At 37.8% G+C, this 18620-nt stretch overlaps 2 protein-coding genes across 5 annotated transcripts; one reads left to right on the top strand and one right to left on the bottom strand.

Moving 5' to 3' along the window:
- Positions 1-324: 324 nt before the first annotated feature.
- slc25a47b (solute carrier family 25 member 47b) lies at positions 325-3913 on the bottom strand. Of its 2 annotated transcripts, XM_047821948.1 has the most exons (7): positions 3769-3787; positions 3396-3484; positions 3063-3106; positions 2926-2997; positions 2661-2843; positions 1617-1881; positions 325-784 (listed from the first exon to the last, which is right to left on the bottom strand). In XM_047821948.1, exons 2-7 carry the CDS (start codon positions 3430-3432, stop codon positions 507-509), a joined length of 879 nt encoding a protein of 292 aa, XP_047677904.1. In that variant the 5' UTR covers positions 3433-3484; positions 3769-3787; the 3' UTR covers positions 325-506. The 2 variants fall into 2 exon arrangements, with proteins under 2 accessions (XP_047677904.1, XP_027015470.1); XM_027159669.2 differs by having other exon boundaries at positions 3396-3913.
- A 1688-nt stretch (positions 3914-5601) lies between these two features.
- On the top strand, positions 5602-13009 carry LOC113651312 (mitochondrial basic amino acids transporter). Of its 3 annotated transcripts, XM_047821803.1 has the most exons (5): positions 5653-5670; positions 5761-5817; positions 7710-7753; positions 9014-9097; positions 9801-13009. In XM_047821803.1, exons 2-5 carry the CDS (start codon positions 5784-5786, stop codon positions 10563-10565), a joined length of 927 nt encoding a protein of 308 aa, XP_047677759.1. In that variant the 5' UTR covers positions 5653-5670; positions 5761-5783; the 3' UTR covers positions 10566-13009. The 3 variants fall into 3 exon arrangements, with proteins under 3 accessions (XP_027015935.1, XP_047677759.1, XP_027015937.1); XM_027160134.2 differs by having other exon boundaries at positions 5602-5817; XM_027160136.2 differs by lacking the exons at positions 5653-5670; positions 5761-5817; positions 7710-7753 and adding an exon at positions 8526-8710.
- Positions 13010-18620: the final 5611 nt, after the last annotated feature.

Consider the following 18620-nt stretch of genomic DNA (forward strand, 5'->3'; position numbering starts at 1 on the left):
CCCGCTCGGGTCGGACCTCGGGTTTTTGGATCTAAGTGGACCCGTGAAGACCTCTACTCCCCATACACACCATGATCAGTCTTACACTTTCAAGACAAAAGTGGTTGTTCCGGTTACGTTTTGTAGTATCCGTCAAACATACGTGTTAAAATGACAAGAATGATCCCATTTAACAAAAGAACATATCACTATTCAGCTCACATGAGGTGTGTTTAAATGAATAAATTAATAATTCCATATGATATGTTATGTAATACAATGTGCAATATGAAGCAGCAATGTTAGTTTTACCAGGAAATGATCACAACATGTAATAAATAGAAATATATGAATTAAATTTTAGTAGAGGTAGTCACTGCAATTCAATGCAAATAAGTTAAGATTAGAAATAAACCTCACCATCATACCAGATTTTTCACACAGGAATGATTTTCCCGGAATTCTCACCCATGGCATGACATTGCTGTTTATACATAATAATACGTGTCATGTGATATGTAGCAACACTACGATTTTGTTTGTAGAAAGCGGATGGTTAGCTCGTACATGGCAAAAACTGCCATGTTGACCGGAAAGGCGCGGACACAATTCAGCACGAGGCCTTTAAAAAGAACGCCGGTTCCCTCAGTTCGGACGCTTTCGGTTATGCAGTGAAAAAAGCCTCTGTAGTGCCTCTTGCCCACACCGTCAGTCTGTAAGCGAGCCTTTATAACATCCATGGGGGTCCCAACGCTCCAGGCACACATCCCTGCTAATCCTCCAGCGAGCATCACCACCTTCCATTCTGGAAAAATGTGTTTGGAAATGTAGCATCTTATTAGACACTATGGTATATTAATTGTACAGGCAAATGTTTTTTGGTTGCTTATGGTATATTATAATGTATGTAAGGCCAAAGGTTTGTGGACATCTGACTTTCACACCCGTATGTGGTTCTTCCTTAAACTGTTGCTAGGAAGTTGCAATACTCAATTATATATGCTACGTAATTGTATAAGAGTTTCCCTCACTGGAGCTGACAATGCACCTGTGCATAAAGCGAGCTCCATGAAGACGATTGTTTAACCAATGTTGGTTCCAGTTTTTCCCACAAAGTTTCCGGCACAGAGCCCTGACCTCTGCCGCACTAAACACTTTTGGCATGAACTGAAATGCCAAATGCATCCCAAGCCTTGTCCATCACTGCCTGATCTCACAAATGCTCTTGTGCCTGAATAAACACAAATCCCCACAGCTACACTTCAAAATCTAGTGAAAAGCCTTCGCAGAAGAGTGGATCATCTCATTAACAGTAGGATTAAAGCTGGAACGGGATGTTCAAACAGCACTGTGTTTGAAATAAGATTGGTCAGGTGTCCATGTAGTTTCTTGAGGATGACATTACATACATTTTACACTAATTTATACAGGAGGATAAATTGTTTGTCTAAGTAAACCATGATCCTATTATAATCTATCTTCGATTGTTTATCATAATGCAAAATTCTGTTTTCTTATATACACAGGTATAGGAAAATATTAGAGTTTAACAGTATAATTGTATGTATATCCTGGATAGACTCTAAACTATTGACAGTTTTGATTAGCACACGATCGGACAATCAGCGATCTTTTACCAGGCTGAGCATTCTTGTCCAGAGACAGGTGATCACAGACAGTATTGTAGACAAGGAAGTATGTAGCGAAAGATGGACCGTCTCTTAACGCCAAGGCTCCGGCTCCCTTGTAAAGGCCCAGCACTCCTTCCTCACGGGCGATGGTTAAAAGGCAGTGTACAGGCCCGCGGTATTTAGGCCTAGATTTGAAGTCAGATCCCTGATATAGTTGGGTCTGACACTGAAGACGTACTTTCACAATGTCCGCTGGAGACATTACTGAAACCTGGAAAGCACAAAACAGATGTAAAACTAACCTTTTATGTGCTGATGAACAGAACAGGATGGTTTCTGTAACGTCTGGAACTTTTGGTATGATTTTTATTGAATTAACTTTATATAAATTAACTTTATGAATTAACTTTATATACTCATATATATATATATATATATATATATATATATATATATATATATATATATATATATATAAACACACGCACACACATACAAATGCACATATGTATATTATAATTAATTAACTGATAAGCGAGATGCGCATTATACCTTAAATTGTGTAGGAAATCCTTGGGGGGGGGGGGGGGAATTTGCCTCTCATCACTGTACTACAGTAAAAAACACCTTTTTGTCTGAAGACATCCCCATGGTCAAAATAAAATTGATTAAGCTTTATAATAAAATCTACACCAGATCGAACGATTATTAACTGGTTCTAATTATGATCGGTGGTCACCGTACAAGTCCCAGTGACTGATCTGTTACTATAGAAACAATATCACCAATATTGTTTAACGATTTGTGAGTTGAATTAAAGCCAAAACTACTGTCCCTACTGTATTAAATAATCAACACCTTCTGAACAATCAGATTCAAGAATTCAGAAAGGACTATGGTATTAAAAACAAACAACAACAAAAAACTTATTGCTTCATATTAGGCACATCTACTGTATTTCATCACTGTGCTGCAGATTTGTGTGAACCCTCTGTGTTTGATAAAAACAAACAAATAAACAGACAAACAACCCGAACACGATGTTGGTACCTGAGCAATTCCCCCAGCAAAGCCTGCTAGAAAGATATCGTGTTTGGGACTGGGGGCATCTTCTCTTTTACCCCTCAGGCGGTGCAACACCTGAAGCGCATTCCTATATGTGCCAAACACCACAGAAGAGCTGATGGACACTGTAGTCATGGGCATCGACATGCCTTTATAAAAGCCATACACCTGTCAATATACAGTAGAAGCTTATTAAAAACATACCAATAATAAAAAAAAAAAAAATGACACACTAGTCCATATTACATACCCCTTCATTCCTGCCGGTCGTGTGAATGCACTGCCAAACCCCAACGAATTTCCTCTGTGTCTGTATCCTAACCTGGATCAAATACAGTATTAAACAGCAGTAATGTAGTAATCACTTTATTTCTGACTGAGTATTACCTTAACTGTGTCCAGAGGATAGCCCACTGCCACGCCAAAAGCTCCTGAACGCCACAAAACAGGAGGGAAACATGACAAACTCCGCAAGCTTTAAGCACAGATTTGTAGACACACTTTGTCTACAGAAACATAGATGACTTTTAACAGCTCGGCCTTCGCCATATTTAACCTCTAAACCGCTAAGCTAACGGAGCTACTGGAAACAGTCCAGGGAATTAGTCCAGTAGGAGAAAATGCTAACCATTACACTGTCGTCGCCTCGACGACATATTTAATGTAGATTATTATCGTGATATAAAGCAGACCGTGTATAAAGACAGGAAATGAATTTACCTCCAACAGAGCCGGCAATGAAGTCTGCTACATGCATATCTGCTCTCCATAAACAGACACACCTCTACTGTAGCTAGCTAGCTGGCTAACTAGAAAGAACATTAAATGGCAAACAGAAATGCCATTGCCATTATTAGTATTATTATTATTATAAGTAGTAAAGTTCAGCGTTTAAGTTGTTAAGCTGCTGAACCTCCCATTAAAATACTGACATTTTACAGTTTATTGCTAGGTTTTGAAATAAAAATGTATTTATTTGGCTTTAGCTTTGGTTTTAGCTGTCACCTCAAACAAAGGTCTAAACGTCTAAAACATTAAAACGACGATTATATTGATCATGTTTATTAGTAGTAGTAGTAATAGTAGTTGTTACGGTTGTAAATTGTGGTTAGCAGGTTAAAAGCATTTTATTTCACCAATACATTCAACTTTGTGGCGTTTTTTGGCAAAACTTCCTTTTTCATGAAAATGGTTAAATGGTCTATTGGCAGCGCGCGCGCTGGTCAGGCTGAAGCGCGTGGGCAGCTGCCAAATGCGCATTCCGTCTTTGCACACAACAGGGCGCGTGTCAAATTGACTACTTGTTCTGCATGCAGTGTACTAACTGGGGATTAAGCTGTTTGTAGGAAACCCTAATGCACACGTCATGTGAGGGCACTGATAGTGGAATTACACTATGTAGACAAAGGTTTGTGGGACACCTGACCGTCACATCAATATTATGTGGTCCTTCCTCCAAGTGTTGTCACACAATAGTAGTCTTGGTTTGTATCCAATATTTCAGCTGTACATGTATTGCAGCTGCTGGTTATGAGTTAGCAGTTAACTTATCAATCACTGATCACCACTGTTCTCAAAAGCCAGTCGGTGATACATTGTTGTGGTGATATATTGTCGGTACAATAATTAATAATAATATAACAATAAATAAGTAATAAAACGTATTCTATCCATAACTTTGTGTGGCCCGGACTCCCCACTAAAATTACTTTTTCTCTATTTTCTTAAGAGTATAGTATTGTAGAAATGCTCCCATTCAGTCATGGTGCCAACTATTAATTTCTGTTCTGATAAATCTGCATTCTGTTTTATAATCTTCAGTTTTAATTGTCAGATCCTCCTAAATACTTCTACTTCCTATAACATAATAGTAGTTGGATATGCAAAATGAGCAGCACAAATTGTTGAATATGCAAATGGTTCTATGGGATTTTCTAGCAGTGACATTTTGAGTATGTATTTAAGGTTGTACTGAGTCAAAATAATGACAGAGCTGTAGCCCTGCAGTGATGTATTTGGAACTGCCAATAAATAAATAAATAAATAAATAAATAAATAAATAAACGAGCAATGCACATGATAAACAAAATGTTTAAAGCTAGTTACTTCTATAATTATTTATCTTAGCATGAGCTCTGTGTTCCCAGTTCTTGAACACTTTGTTATTCCCGCGTGCACTTGCCAAAGGTTTATTTACCTTTTTTTTTAACACCATGAAAAGAGTAATGTCCTACATTTTTTTAATTACATTTTTTGAAATTCAACTTAATCGTATAGAGCTTTTAACAATTTCCCATTGTCTCAAAGCAGCTTTACAGAAGTATGGAAACAGAAGAGAGAGAAAAAGAAATAAATATTTAATAATAATAATAATAATAAGAAGAAGAAGAAGAAGAAGAAGAAGAAGAAAATAAGAAAAATAAAGAAATACAATTAAAGTTTAAAATTATTTTAAAAAAGATTAGCTTAAAATTGATGGTACTATATATCTATCCCTATCCCTAATGAGCAAGCCGGAGGCGACGGCGGCAAGGGAAAACTCCCTGAGAGGACATGAGGCTTAGAAGGGGACCTCATCCTCATTTGGGTGACACTCTACAGTAAATAGTGTAAATGTAAATAATGCCCTTTCTACAACAGTTTATAATAATGCAACCAAGAACTCCTTAGGAACTAAACTACATGCCACTCATTCAACATTAGTTGTTGTTGTTAAACGAAAACCAAAGAGTAAACAAAATACCAGTATCAGTTTTGCTCTAACACTGTAGATGTGAAAGCAGGTTTAAAAAATATGGCAGTAATTACAGTGTTAAATCTCGGTTTGAGACAAACCCATAGGCGCACGCGCCAGTGGGCAGTTAGGGGTGTTGCCTGAGTTCACTCGAGTCTATTGGCTCAAACTCGTCCTTAAATATGGACTCGGCTTCTCTCTGTGAGCTCCATTCAGAAAGTACTAGAATAGACTGCTACTTGAGACAGGCATGAAACGCAAGTCCGAGCATCTTTTGGTTGTGCAGTAAAAAAAAAAAAAATTATAAAAATCTTTAAAAAAAAAGTTTAAAAAATCTTAATTTTTTTCCAGTCACTTGAAACTAACATTAAGGAATGGCATTGGACTTTGCAGCAGGATGTATGGGAGGTAAGTGTTTATATCTAACAGTGTGAATCACAAGCTATACTAAACACCAGCATAGCAGTGGGTGAAGCCATCTGCTTGTTTTCCATTTCATCTGGACTTCTATAATGGTATGAAATGTAATAATTACACACACACACATATATATATATATATATATATATATATATATATATATATATATATATATATATATATATATATATATATATAGTGATTAAACTTATTTTTCTCAAGCTGAAATCGTGATTAATTGTAATTGTAAATCTGCCAAACTGAATCATGAATGCAACTTTTTTCCCAACATAGTAAATTTTTCCCCCAGGGTTGATATGGAAAAAAAAAACTTTGAAGTTGCAACAAACTTGTATGCCCTGTAATTTTCCGCCCAGGTCTATTCCACATATCCGTACATGCCTTGACACCATAACTTTCCCAGGACTACACACACAAAAAATGTTTTTCTTTATTTTCTTAACGCTTTCCTATTGCACTATCATCATATTTTAATCCTAAGTGTATAAACTGTACATCAGAGCACAAAGCAGAGAGAAATAAAACTTGTGAAAATCTGATGCTGTTTTAATAGTCATAGTTTGCATTAAACTCAAAGGAGTACTGATTACACATCTGTCTTCTCTCTCTCTGCTGATCTCTAGCCAGCCAATCAAAATTGTCGTCCTTTTATCTGCCTACTGTGCAGCCTAAAGAGAGCTCACACTGCCAACACACTCACTCATTTGTATATCCCAAGGACATCAGAGTCCCTGGCATTGCTCAGCAAATCAAGCACAAATGCAAACATACGGATATTTATGTCAAGTGTACAGCGTATTAGTTTCTAACTAGCTTACCGTGGTATGCTGTAAATTTCATACATACTAATGATTACTGTGGATCATTTCATATGGATAATATTGCACTTAATATGCCCAAGATGCACCAGTTATTCAATATATACTGTACACTTAAAAAAAAAATAATAATAATAATATTAACGCATTCAGAGCTGTACGACCATCTTGATAGTATCGAATTGTGGAAGTGTAACAATTTATGATCCCGTTATCGGGTGTCACCCAGAGGAGGATGGGTTCCCTTTTGAATTTGGTTCCTGCAAGGTTCACTGCAACCGTCTCTCTGGCTTGCTTATTATGAGGATATCTTATAACTATAACAAAGTCCATCGTACACAAATGCGTTTGAACAGAAATGTGTTAAGCACCGATGGCCAGAAATTTACCAAGAAGATAGTAGAATCAATTTTAATTAATTAATTATTAAATAAATAAAAAACCTTTAGTAAAAATAAAATCATGGTCCTGAGTGATGCAGCCGAAAAGCATTTGCCCTATTTACAGATCTTCAGATGATTGATAGTTTGATTTGAATGAATGGCAAGGGAGGGATGAAAAACTGTCAATCACACCAACACTAGCCAGTTGTGTGCATTTGTCAGGTCAAGTTAATTGATTTACTGCTTTTTACCGCCATGTCAGCAACAAGACTATTTCACAGCGAGACCAGATATAGGCCTACACTTGACAAAACTATCCAAGACATTCAGGCTCAGTACAAGACAGAAGTTAAGCTGGGACTAAAACCGCTGTGTGGTCGTAATCAAAGGCTTTGCAGTTTAGTAGGATATGTTTGATATTCAAACAGCATTAGACATGAAAGGTATAAGGGGTTGCATCCTGCCAGTCTGGAACGACCCAGCCAGGATCTAGAGAACACTGTGTGATCATGTCTAGACGTAAAGTTGGGAGAAAGTCATGGAGTTTATATGAACTTATTAATGGTCAAAGGGAGGTATGCGGAAGAGGGCAGAAAGAGCATTAAGTTATTGTTTTCTTTATACAGGTAGAATATTCATTGCTAATGTCTTGTTACAGGTGCTGCTGGTGTGTTGGTTGGACATCCTTTTGATACCGTTAAGGTGAGTTCACCTTTTTTTTTTTTTTTGGATAATGTTGATGCTGGACATACGCGATTATCTGTTATTCTGTCACAGCAGAAAATTCTAGAGTGAACAAATTCATAACCGTGTATTGAAACATAAAGTTAATAACCGTGTATTGAAACTAGGACAACATTTCTGTGGGGTTTCCTTAATAAAACACAAAAAAACCCAACCCTATCCATCACACAAGTTGGCTTGAGGGTTTGGTTGTGGGTTACAGGGTCACACACAAAGCATCGGCTGAGCTCTTTTTATATTTGTTATTTTGGTCTCACAGTAATGTATTGTTTGTTCCAACCACAGATTAGATGTCATGATCATTTCTTATTGTTTTCGAATGCTCTCTGAAGTATGACCTTCCTCATAGAAAAAATGAATATGCGCACACACGCGCACATACAGACACGTGTGAAAGACTCCCAGCTCTGCCTCAGAGCGTAACTGAACACTGTTCCACTTCTGTGCACGTGCGTGTGTGTGTCCGTCCTTTTTAGGGCACGATTAACGTCAGTACAATCTTGATCTCGGATCAGTCTTAATTTTCGCATCATGTCAATCAATCAAATACTAAAATATCAGTTGACAGTACATATCAATACAGGATATTGACAGAAATCTGATCCTGATCCGTGATTTCTTGTGAAATGTTGGGGAAATACTGTACAGCATTAATAATTATAGAAAACAGTATTCACAAAGACGTTAGCTCAGTATTATGATCATGATCATGAAATGAAATTGTTCTAGTTTCTAACCGCCACAGAGAGCGGGTCCAGAGCTTTGAGATACGATGTGTTTCATAGCCGCTGTCCTGCCTTTTTTTTTGTTTTTCTTTGTAAACCCTGCTACAGGGGCTGTCTTTCACGGCATAAGTGTTACTTTGTTGTAGATGAGGGTGAGGGATTTACAACCCCTGCACGGATTGGTAACCTAGTAAGTACAGTCAAGGTGAATTTTTTCATTTCCATTCGAACATGGCGTGTTTTGGGTTTTCATTGATTTATTTTCATCCCTCAGCTACGACATAGCACTCAATAATCCCTGTTTTTATTCACTACACAGCAGACTCTTAAATTTCATGCTGTTTAAAATGTTGTGTTGTGTATTTTTTTACCCACCATTTGATTCGAAGTTTCAGTTAATGTTGCTCATTTGCTACATGTTCATGTAGAGTGTGTTGTGAACGTGACGTTCGCTCTTAAAGTCTGGTTATAATTGTGGAAATCCAACTCTCAGGTGAGACTTCAGGTACAAAATGTGGACAAGCCCCTGTATCGCGGAACGTACCACTGCTTCCAGTCTATTGTTCATCAAGAATCTGTGAGTATCATTTTCATTTATTATTGTTTTTATTTTCTAGTGATGATGCTAATTCTCTAATTTAGTGCAGAAAATGAAAGAGAAATCTTCCAGCAAGGTCTTTGCAGTGCAGGTTTGCACATTGCTACAGTTGATATTTTAGGAGTCAGTGTAAGCAAGGACAACATGCGGAGAGCTAAATTTAAGCTCTGATGTCGTGCTATCTTGTTCACTCTCCAAGATAAACATGCCACACTTATCCGAGATGTGCTTGTGGAATATCTTGATGAAGGAATTAAATGCAGATATTAAAAGAACTGTATCATGATGTCTGCTCTGTTAAGATTTTAGTGGTTTCTTCCTGGTCGGTAGCTTGATAAAAGACTTAGCCATATGGCTGCTTCTCACGGTTCAGTCAGGTTAAGACCTGCCATGCTGAATTTGTTGCATTATGGCAGATTGTATAAGCTGTTAAAACATAATATCCTTGTTCCTTTTAAGATATTGTCTGTTATTTGAAAATGTTGTTGCTAAAATGAATGTTGAATTTTTATCTACAAAATGACTAGCTCTGAGATAAATGGATGCTCAGCTCACTGAAACTAAACACACATCATGCCTACTTTCGTAGGTCTGTTATATTTTGCTCCTTGTTCATCTCTAACAGTAGGATTCCTTCTCTTACACTTCATTTCCTGTTTGTTTAATCTGTCATTTATTACAGATTTTTGGGCTCTACAAAGGTATTGGCTCTCCAATGATGGGCCTGACTTTCATCAACGCCATCGTATTTGGTGTACAAGGCAACGCAATGCGCATGTTGGGCAAGGATACCCCTCTTAACCAGTTTCTGGCAGGCGCTGCAGCCGGGGCTATCCAGTGCGTCATTTGTTGCCCAATGGAGCTAGCCAAGACTCGCATGCAGCTGCAAGGCACAGGAGAGAAGAAGTCTTCTAGGAAGATGTACAAGAACTCGCTGGACTGCTTAGTTCGCATCTACAAGAAAGAAGGCATTAGGGGCATCAACCGTGGCATGCTGACCACCATTATCCGTGAGACGCCAGGATTCGGAGTGTATTTCCTGGCATACGACGTCCTGACGCGTTCACTGGGATGCGAAGCGGATGACCTGTACATCATTCCCAAGCTGCTCTTCGCAGGGGGCATGTCTGGGATTGCTTCCTGGTTATCTACCTATCCAGTGGATGTTATTAAGTCCCGCCTCCAGGCAGATGGCGTAGGCGGAGAATATAAATACAACGGAATTATGGACTGTGTCCGTCAGAGCTGGCAGAGAGAGGGCTGGAGGGTTTTTAGTCGAGGTCTGACCTCTACTCTTCTCAGAGCTTTCCCAGTCAATGCCACCACATTCGCCACAGTGACTCTGTTCCTCATGTACATGCGAAACGACGGCAGTGTGAAAGACTGTGAGCCCGAGCCTCAGCCTCAGCCTGTACAGCAAACACAGCTCCAAACATCAAGCCTCTAATCTGATCCTGTTGGGGTTCAATTGTCCCAGTTATACTAGAAACATTATCAGCAAAATTATAGCTTCTTTTAAAGTTTTATTTCAAAATAGTAACACACTGTGCAGGATTTTTATTGTTCTATTTTTTTGACCCAAGGTTCTGAAAGAAACTCAAAGCATGTTTTCGTTTCTCTCTTCAGTGCTGCTATGATTTTTTTTTGTCTTCAGAATCAAGTCAAGTCAAGTCAAGTAGCTTTTATTGTCATTTCAACCATATATAGTTGTTGCAAGTACACAGTGAAATGAGACGTTTCTCCAGGATCATGGTGCTACATAAAACAAAGTCAGGGCTAAGGACATGTAAGTAGTCCTATAGCCACATAAAGTGCAACTGTGCAACCTGGTTCAAACAGTGCAGGACAAGACAAACAAGACAGACAAGACAGTGCAGGACAAAAAACAGTGCAGACACAAAGTTACAAGACAATAAAAAAGTACAAAATATACAATACACAAAAGACAATACCAAAAAAAAGACAGTAACAGGAACAGTGCCGACCGACCAGTGTATATACTGTATGTAAATACTCAATGTTCAAACAATATTTCGTGCAGTAACATTAGAATGAACTCAGTTTCTTAGCAGCAGGTCCTTGGGATAATATATAGAATTGTGCAAAAAACAGCAAATGACTGAAATATTGTAAAGTAATTATATACACTATATAATATATATAGAATGTTTAGTCCAGGAATTTGGAATCGAATCAAGTCGGTATGGGGAACGTTGTGAGCAAGCAAAATCGTTAATGCCAAACTGTATTAAACTGAGTAAAGGTCAAGCGGGAATGGAGTCAAGCCTGTTTCATAGAAAGACAAAGATATGGGTCCAAAAAAAAAAAAGGATTACTTTGTCAGCCCTTCAGCAGAAATGTCAAAATTTCACTAGTTTTTTTTTTTTATTTTTTTGCTGAAGTGGTTATTTATACAATATATGACCAGAGGTATGTGAGCACCTGACCATCACACCAATGATTTCCACTAGATTATGATTCTATTATGAATGGGGTTTAGATCAGGACTCTGAGCAGGACACTCAAATGTATTTCTCGTCTAGATTCAGCAAGCAACGTCTGATCAGAAGTGGAGATTTTGGACGCATAGACAGATCACAACCACAGATCAGTTCAGAACAACGACTGGTCAGATGACAAGTGGACAGCTTGGACACACACACGTTCACACCCGGTATTAATAATGCGTCTCCGAAGACCAGATCAGATTTTATACATTTCCACTATAGGAAGTCTGCGTTCGTGCATCTTTACAGGCTGTATTTAATCGTGTGTTCTGCTAACAATAACATATAAACGAAAGAGATAAAGGGTGAGAAATGAGACTATGTAAAGCAGAAGCTTTCATCTTTGTTGTTATAGCATCAACTTTATCCAATAACCTGGTGACGCAATTCCAAACAAATTAACTATGATTGTATATTTTCCAGCTTTAACGATTAGACATCGCACTGTTGCGTTCTCATTAAAGTGCGATGTAGCCATATGCATCCCAGACCCATTTGGGCTAGGCTTCTTGATTACTGCGAAGGGAAGACACTTGCTTTCAACATTGTGACAACTATGGAAGTGATAGACAGGTGTTCATATACTTTGGCCCATGTAGTGCATCTTTATAGGATGAATTCTGTTTATTTATAAAATAGTGCTGCTGAGCTGCAAAACAACTTTAACTTGCTTTGTCTGGGTTTTTTTTTCTTCTTCTCTCCATTGCAACTGGCATTCCAAAGAAAAGACGGATTCCGATTCGACTTTCATGCCTCTAACGCCGCATAGTCACAGCTACAGCTAAAATCTAGCAATTCAGACAAATTCAGACAGGGACAAACCTCCTCAGTGTAAAGCTGATGTATACATGTATAAAAATGACGTCAGATGGGTCGTTGGCTCCCATCAGCTCTCCACAGCACTGTTAGTGTTACAGCTAGCTCTGATTACAGGGGAACACAACTCTGAAACATTACACAGTACAACCCTAGTGTCATTTGTAATATTATTAAAACTCAAAGATGATGTGTGCGCCTTAATTATATCAATTATTCCCTTACCTTCTATTACTCTCTAACCCACGTAGGATACCGGTGCATTATTTTAGTGCTCTAGAATCATTTTAAATGCTACATCTGGTTCTAATTACCGTAGAGAATCTCAGCAGTGATTTTCCTACTGGCATGTGGTTAGTGATACCTTTGTGAGGTTTTTTTTTTTGTTGTTTTTTTTAAGGGCAAAAAATATCAAGTTTTTAAAGGAAAGGTCTCGCATTCGTGTGTATGATTCAGAATTTTTCGATCCTTTTTGTTCTGTCTGTTTTTACATTGTCTTCTCACATGGAAAATGAACATGATTGTACAAAATGGTATTTATTAATGAAGTAAAAGGGTAATGAAAATAGGGCTGTGTGTTGTTATTATTAGTATTAGAACATAGTAATAAGCTTTGAAGGAATTTCATCATACTGCTGGACTTTCTCTAGCTGGAAAAACACTTCTAATCCACTATGGAAAAATATAACCAGCATTCCTGCTAATGATCCGGGGGAAAAACATTGAGGACAATTAAATGGACCTGAATGTCAATTTGTTTATAGAGAATAGATGAAAAGATCTTTACTCATAGGCAGACGATTGGATGTATAACTGGAGGTTTGGATGGTTATGGATGATCTGATGGATGGATGGATGGATGGATGGAGCAGATCAGGAAGTAGACCACAGTGAGCAGATTAAGAACGTTCTTAAAGAGAATGATACATTTAATACAAGTTCTAAATTGAGGTTTCACATTAAAAAAAACATGAGAGAACACCAACACCTTCACCAGAAATACAGCTTGAGCTCTCACAGACACACAAGCCCTTCTCCCTTCATATGAAGAAGCGTCATGGCTACAGACTTCAACCTACTGCTTCATCATCAAACCATGAACAGGCGTGTCAGACAACACCGAGATAATGACATAATCTGCAAATAACAGAAATGCCAAGAAAGCAGACTCCTACTGTACTTATACAAAGTATGACAGAGACTGAAGATACACCTTCATATATACATACACCTTTTACAACTCCACAAAGTGCATGTAAGACTGGACTGGCATGACCGCATGACCGCAACAAAGCAGCCACACATTATTCTCCTCAAGTCACTGTTTGGACAGTGTGTCCTTTTCAGCACTCTGATATATATATAGATTTTCCTGGAAGGCTGAAGGGCAACACTCCTATAATTGGAGTCTAGTTTGAACAGTCCAAAAGAGCAGTCTCTGATTTCTATGCAACGCAGACGAAGAGGCTGTTTAAATCTCACAACAACATGGTCATCACTATGAAGGTGTTTAATCAGAGTAGTACATTCAGCCACAGAAACCCAGGCTACAAATCACCATCTATAATCTCTTAAAGGGATGGAATGTCCACAAGGTTAATGGAAACAATAGCAGTGTTCATACCACTGCTTGATAATATCCCAAGTGAGATCAACACAACCTACATGTCAGTAACCTTGACTCCTACAGGTGATTCCCTAGCCCTTGTTATTCTGTATTTCTCTTTCTTCATGCCTCCTTTTACCCCACCGGTCCGTTCCAAGCCCCCCCCCAATACTGGCTAGGACATACTTTTGACCATGTTTCTTGTAGCTGCATTAAGATTATCATCAACAAAACATCTCTACATCATCAGCATTAATAGCAATTCTGATATCCTACAGTAAGCATTCATTTTAAGTAGAGTTTTAAGTAGAAATACTGCATGTTTGTTACAGGTAGACATGTTTGGCATTTCAGTATCGACATCGTGACTTGTGTTCTTCACGATGCATTAAATATGAGTCAGATCTAATTTTATCCAATAGCTGCTTCAACAACAGCTGGCTGGAAAAAGTTCAGTTATTCTAATCATGTCTATGATCATCCTTTTTCTTAGGAGGAAAAAAAAACAACATAAGCAGTATAAAACAGTATACAGTATGAGCGTTTGTTATGCATCAATTATGTGTTTTAGCATCATTTTGGATGATGTGGCGTAATTATGTCTAATCTAGCGTTAATAGTGTTTTTTAAGTTTAAGTGTATGTTTAAAGGTGCCAGGGCCCAGAAATGACACAAAATTAGGCATTGGGGACCCAAGTAAGTCCAGTTCAGTTCAACTGAAATTTATTTGTATAGCGCGTTTTACAATGGACGTTGTCTCATAGCAGCTTTACAAAACATAAGCAACATAATATAAAGAATTTTAATATTATACAGAGATGAATATAATAGTCAAATTCTAGATTAATATTAGACCCTACTTTAAACGTGTTTGTATTTATCCCAATTTATCAATGAACAAGCCTGAGGAAAAACTCTCTTAGATGGAAGAGGAAGAAACCTTGATAGGAACCAGACTCAAAAGTAAGCCTCATCCTCATTTGGGTGACACTGGAGGGTGTGATTATAAATATTCAGTCCGACAATTGTGTACTGATGAGGAAGTTGTCGCCCTCAAAGACCACATGTAGTTGGCATCACATCTTAGAATGTCTGAATACTTAATGAAGCGGAATCCAACTGGAGCTGGTACAATCTAAGTGGTCTTTCATATTAGTAATGACAATATTTTTAACGGATTTAAGGATATCTTTTATAGAGTCTGTCAGAGTGGTGCAGTGGCCTTCAGCTCCAGGCTCTGGGCTTTCATTTTCACACTCACCGGTGTCACCCAATGAAGATGGGTTCTTCCTCATACGGTCTAAAATACATCAAGATTAAAATAAGGATCATTTTTATTCTCCATTTTTTATTTCTATAAATCTGCTCTGAATGTCCATTGTTAAAACTGCTATACAAATTAAACAGAGAATTGAAATGAATTCCAGCTCTTATTGTCCACATGTCCTCCCTTTGTCTCCGTTCATTCGTTTGTTCTATTGTTTGCTTTGCATGCAGCTTTTCCAGTGTAAACACTTAAGATTTAGATTTTAGAGATTAACAAAAAGAGATTATTTTTTTTTCAGTGTTTGGTTTATTTGGCCAATGCAATTTTCACTACTGCTACATTTATTGCTCAAACGCAGTTGACTTGATCTTCATGATAATTTTAATCTTTAATCTGTAGAACTAGCTATGATGAAGTGATCGTAGAGATAAAGACGGTCCCTCATAATGGCGGCATCCATGTAATGCTACATTTACTGTACTTTGTCCTTGGCACCGGCTACAGGTCACATTTATCATTTGTCATGTGAGTTTTGAATGCCAGGAAGTCAGCACTGTCCTCGGTAGGTCTTTTGGCGTTGGTTTAAGAAGATTTAGAAGATTGTTCTCTCAATAATCTTACACAAAAAAGTTCTTGCAACAGAAACACAAGTTGCCAACAAGTGTAAGAGACGAATTCATTAACGTCCATAAGCCTGATTTCCGTTCGAGTTCTGCTCAGAAGGACCGACTAGAGGCTACAGTTTACACTTCATATGAAGCACAAATTTTAACATAGCAATCTCCAAGGCAATATAATTTAAACTTGAATAACATTAGCAGCCACTTGGTATTTCCTTTGTGTCCAAAAAAAAAAAAAAACTCCAGCAAAGCCTCTTAAGAGTCCCAACCTTTGTACTACTAAAATGCTAAACCTCGTTTTCTAATTGTACAGTAGGTTAAATAATACAGTCTATGGACTGCCTAAGAAGTTGAATACAACTTCAACATAACTTCACATAGTGTTAACTTCTTCCATTAAATAAACAGTACTTCTGACGCAAATAAGTGAAGTGTGTATTATGTTACTATCTGACGTCTAGGACAATTAAAATATGAAACAAACACACATTATTTATACTCTGCCTCACAAAGTGTTATACAAAGTTAAAAGAAAGAACAGTAGCTTCTGACAAAGTATAATCTTAATAAAATAAATTTCTACAAGAAATATAAGGGTCTTGGTGAAGGACCCAACGATGGCACCCTTGAACCCTCGAAATTCTGAACAATAACCGAGAGCCTTTAATCACTTCAAACCTTCTTATTTGCAACCACGAACTAATCACTAATTACAGTATAATTCTAAAAGTGTATTTTAAGTGATGTATTTATTATTTAGTTTTTTAACATGGTCATCATAAGTGCGTCATATTTAAAATTTCCACCTGATTTGGATTGTATTTTAAGCTTTAAATGTATTTATTACTTTAAATTTAGTCAATTGTCAGGATGAAGTAACGTCATTGCTGAACAGACATCAAAACAAAAGATAAAAGCAAAATACAATTAAAAGAAATGGTGCCACCTTCAGCATTAACAAAGACATTACAATATTTTCACGACACGTGTACACACGTGGACAGAATTGTTGGTACCCTTCGGTCAATGAAAGAAAAACTCACAATGTTTACAGAAAAAAGTAATAATAAATAAAAATTCTATGAATGTTAACCAATGAAAGTCAGACATTGCTTTTCAACCATGCTTCAACGGAATTATTTAAAAAAAATAAACTCATGGAACAGGCCTAGACAAAAATGATGGTACCCCTAGAAAAGACTGAAAATAATGTGACCAAAGGGACATATTAATTCATGTTGTGTCCCCTAATTAGCATCACAGGTGTCTACAATCTTGTAATCAGTCAGTGGGCTTATATATAGGGCTCCAAGTAGTCACTGTGTTATCTGGTGACATGGTGTGTACCACATTCAACGTGGACCAGAGGAAGCGAAGGAAAGAGTTGTCTCAGGAGATTAGAAAGAAAATTATAGACAAGCATGATAAAGGTCATCTCCATGTTCCTGTGACTACAGTTGCACATATTATTCAGAAATTTAAGATCCATGGGACTGTAGCCAACCTCCCTGGTCGTGGCCGCGGGAGGAAAATTGACGACAAATCAAAGAGACGGATAATCCGAATGGTAACAAAAGGGCCGAGAAAGACTTCTAAAGAGATCCAAGGTGAACTTCATGCTCAAGGAACATCAGTGTCAGATCACACCATCCGTCATTGTTTGAGCCAAAGTGGACTACATGGGAGACTACCAAGGAGGACACTATTGTTGAAAACAAATCAGAAAAAAGCTAGACTGGAATATGACAAACTACATGTTGACAAGCCACAAAGCTTCTGGGAGAATGTCCTATGGACAACTTTTTGCCAAGGCACATCAGCTCTATGTTCAGAGATGGAAAAATGAAGCATATCAAGAAAAGAACACTGTCCCCACTGTAAAACATGGAGGAGGCTCTGTTATGTTCTGGGGCTGCATCTGGTACAGGGTGTCTTGAATCTGTGCAGGGTACAATGACATCTGAAGACTATCAAGGGATTCTAGAGAGAAATGTGCTGGCCAGTGTCAGAAAGCTTGGTCTCAGTCGCAGGTCATGGGTCTTGCAACAGGACAATGACCCAAAACACACAGCTAAAAACACCCAAGAATGGCTAACATTGGACTATTCTAAAGTGGCCTTCTATGAGCCCTGACCTCAATCCTATTGAGCATCTTTGGAAGTAACTGAATCATGCCGTCTGGAAAAGACACCCTTCAAACCGGGAAACAACTGGAGCAGTTTGCTCATGAGGAGTGGGCCAAAATACCTGCTGAGCGGTGCAGAAGTCTCTGACAGTTACAGGAATGATCTGATTGCAGTGATTGCCTCAAAAGGTTGTGCAACAAAATATTAAATTAGGGGTACCATCATTTTTGTCTAGGCCTGTTCCATGAGTTGTTGGTTTTGTTTTTTTTTTGTAAATAATTCCATTGAAGCATGGTTGAAAAGTAATGTCTGGCTTTCATTGGTTAACATTCACAGAATCTATTTATTACTTTTGTCAGATTAAATTTTTTTCTGTGACCATTGAGTTTTTCTTTCATTGACCGAAGGTACCAACAATTTTGTCCACGTGTGTATATTATATTGCCTGCATGCGCGTGGGAATCGGTACATTTTAAAATATACAATAAAAATAAAATAGCTTACCAGTACAATGTGCACAAAGCCTGCAGAGGATCTGGCAACCTTCCTTGTAAGTCTGA

Source organism: Tachysurus fulvidraco, chromosome 12 (genome assembly GCF_022655615.1).
Source record: "Tachysurus fulvidraco isolate hzauxx_2018 chromosome 12, HZAU_PFXX_2.0, whole genome shotgun sequence".
NCBI lineage: Eukaryota > Metazoa > Chordata > Actinopteri > Siluriformes > Bagridae > Tachysurus > Tachysurus fulvidraco.

Excerpts from the sequence above, each read along its gene's own strand:
- LOC113651312 (XM_027160134.2), top strand. The coding sequence starts at position 5,784 with ATGGCATTGGACTTTGCAGCAGGATGTATGGGAG. Across the intron at positions 7,754-9,013 it reads ATCCTTTTGATACCGTTAAG|GTGAGACTTCAGGTACAAAA; the intron begins GTGAGTTCACCT and ends TCCAACTCTCAG. Across the intron at positions 9,098-9,800 it reads CTATTGTTCATCAAGAATCT|ATTTTTGGGCTCTACAAAGG; the intron begins GTGAGTATCATT and ends CATTTATTACAG.
- slc25a47b (XM_027159669.2), bottom strand. The coding sequence starts at position 3,432 with ATGCATGTAGCAGACTTCATTGCCGGCTCTGTTGGAG. Across the intron at positions 2,998-3,062 it reads ATCCTCTGGACACAGTTAAG|GTTAGGATACAGACACAGAG; the intron begins GTAATACTCAGT and ends TATTTGATCCAG. Across the intron at positions 2,844-2,925 it reads CGACCGGCAGGAATGAAGGG|GTGTATGGCTTTTATAAAGG; the intron begins GTATGTAATATG and ends GTATATTGACAG.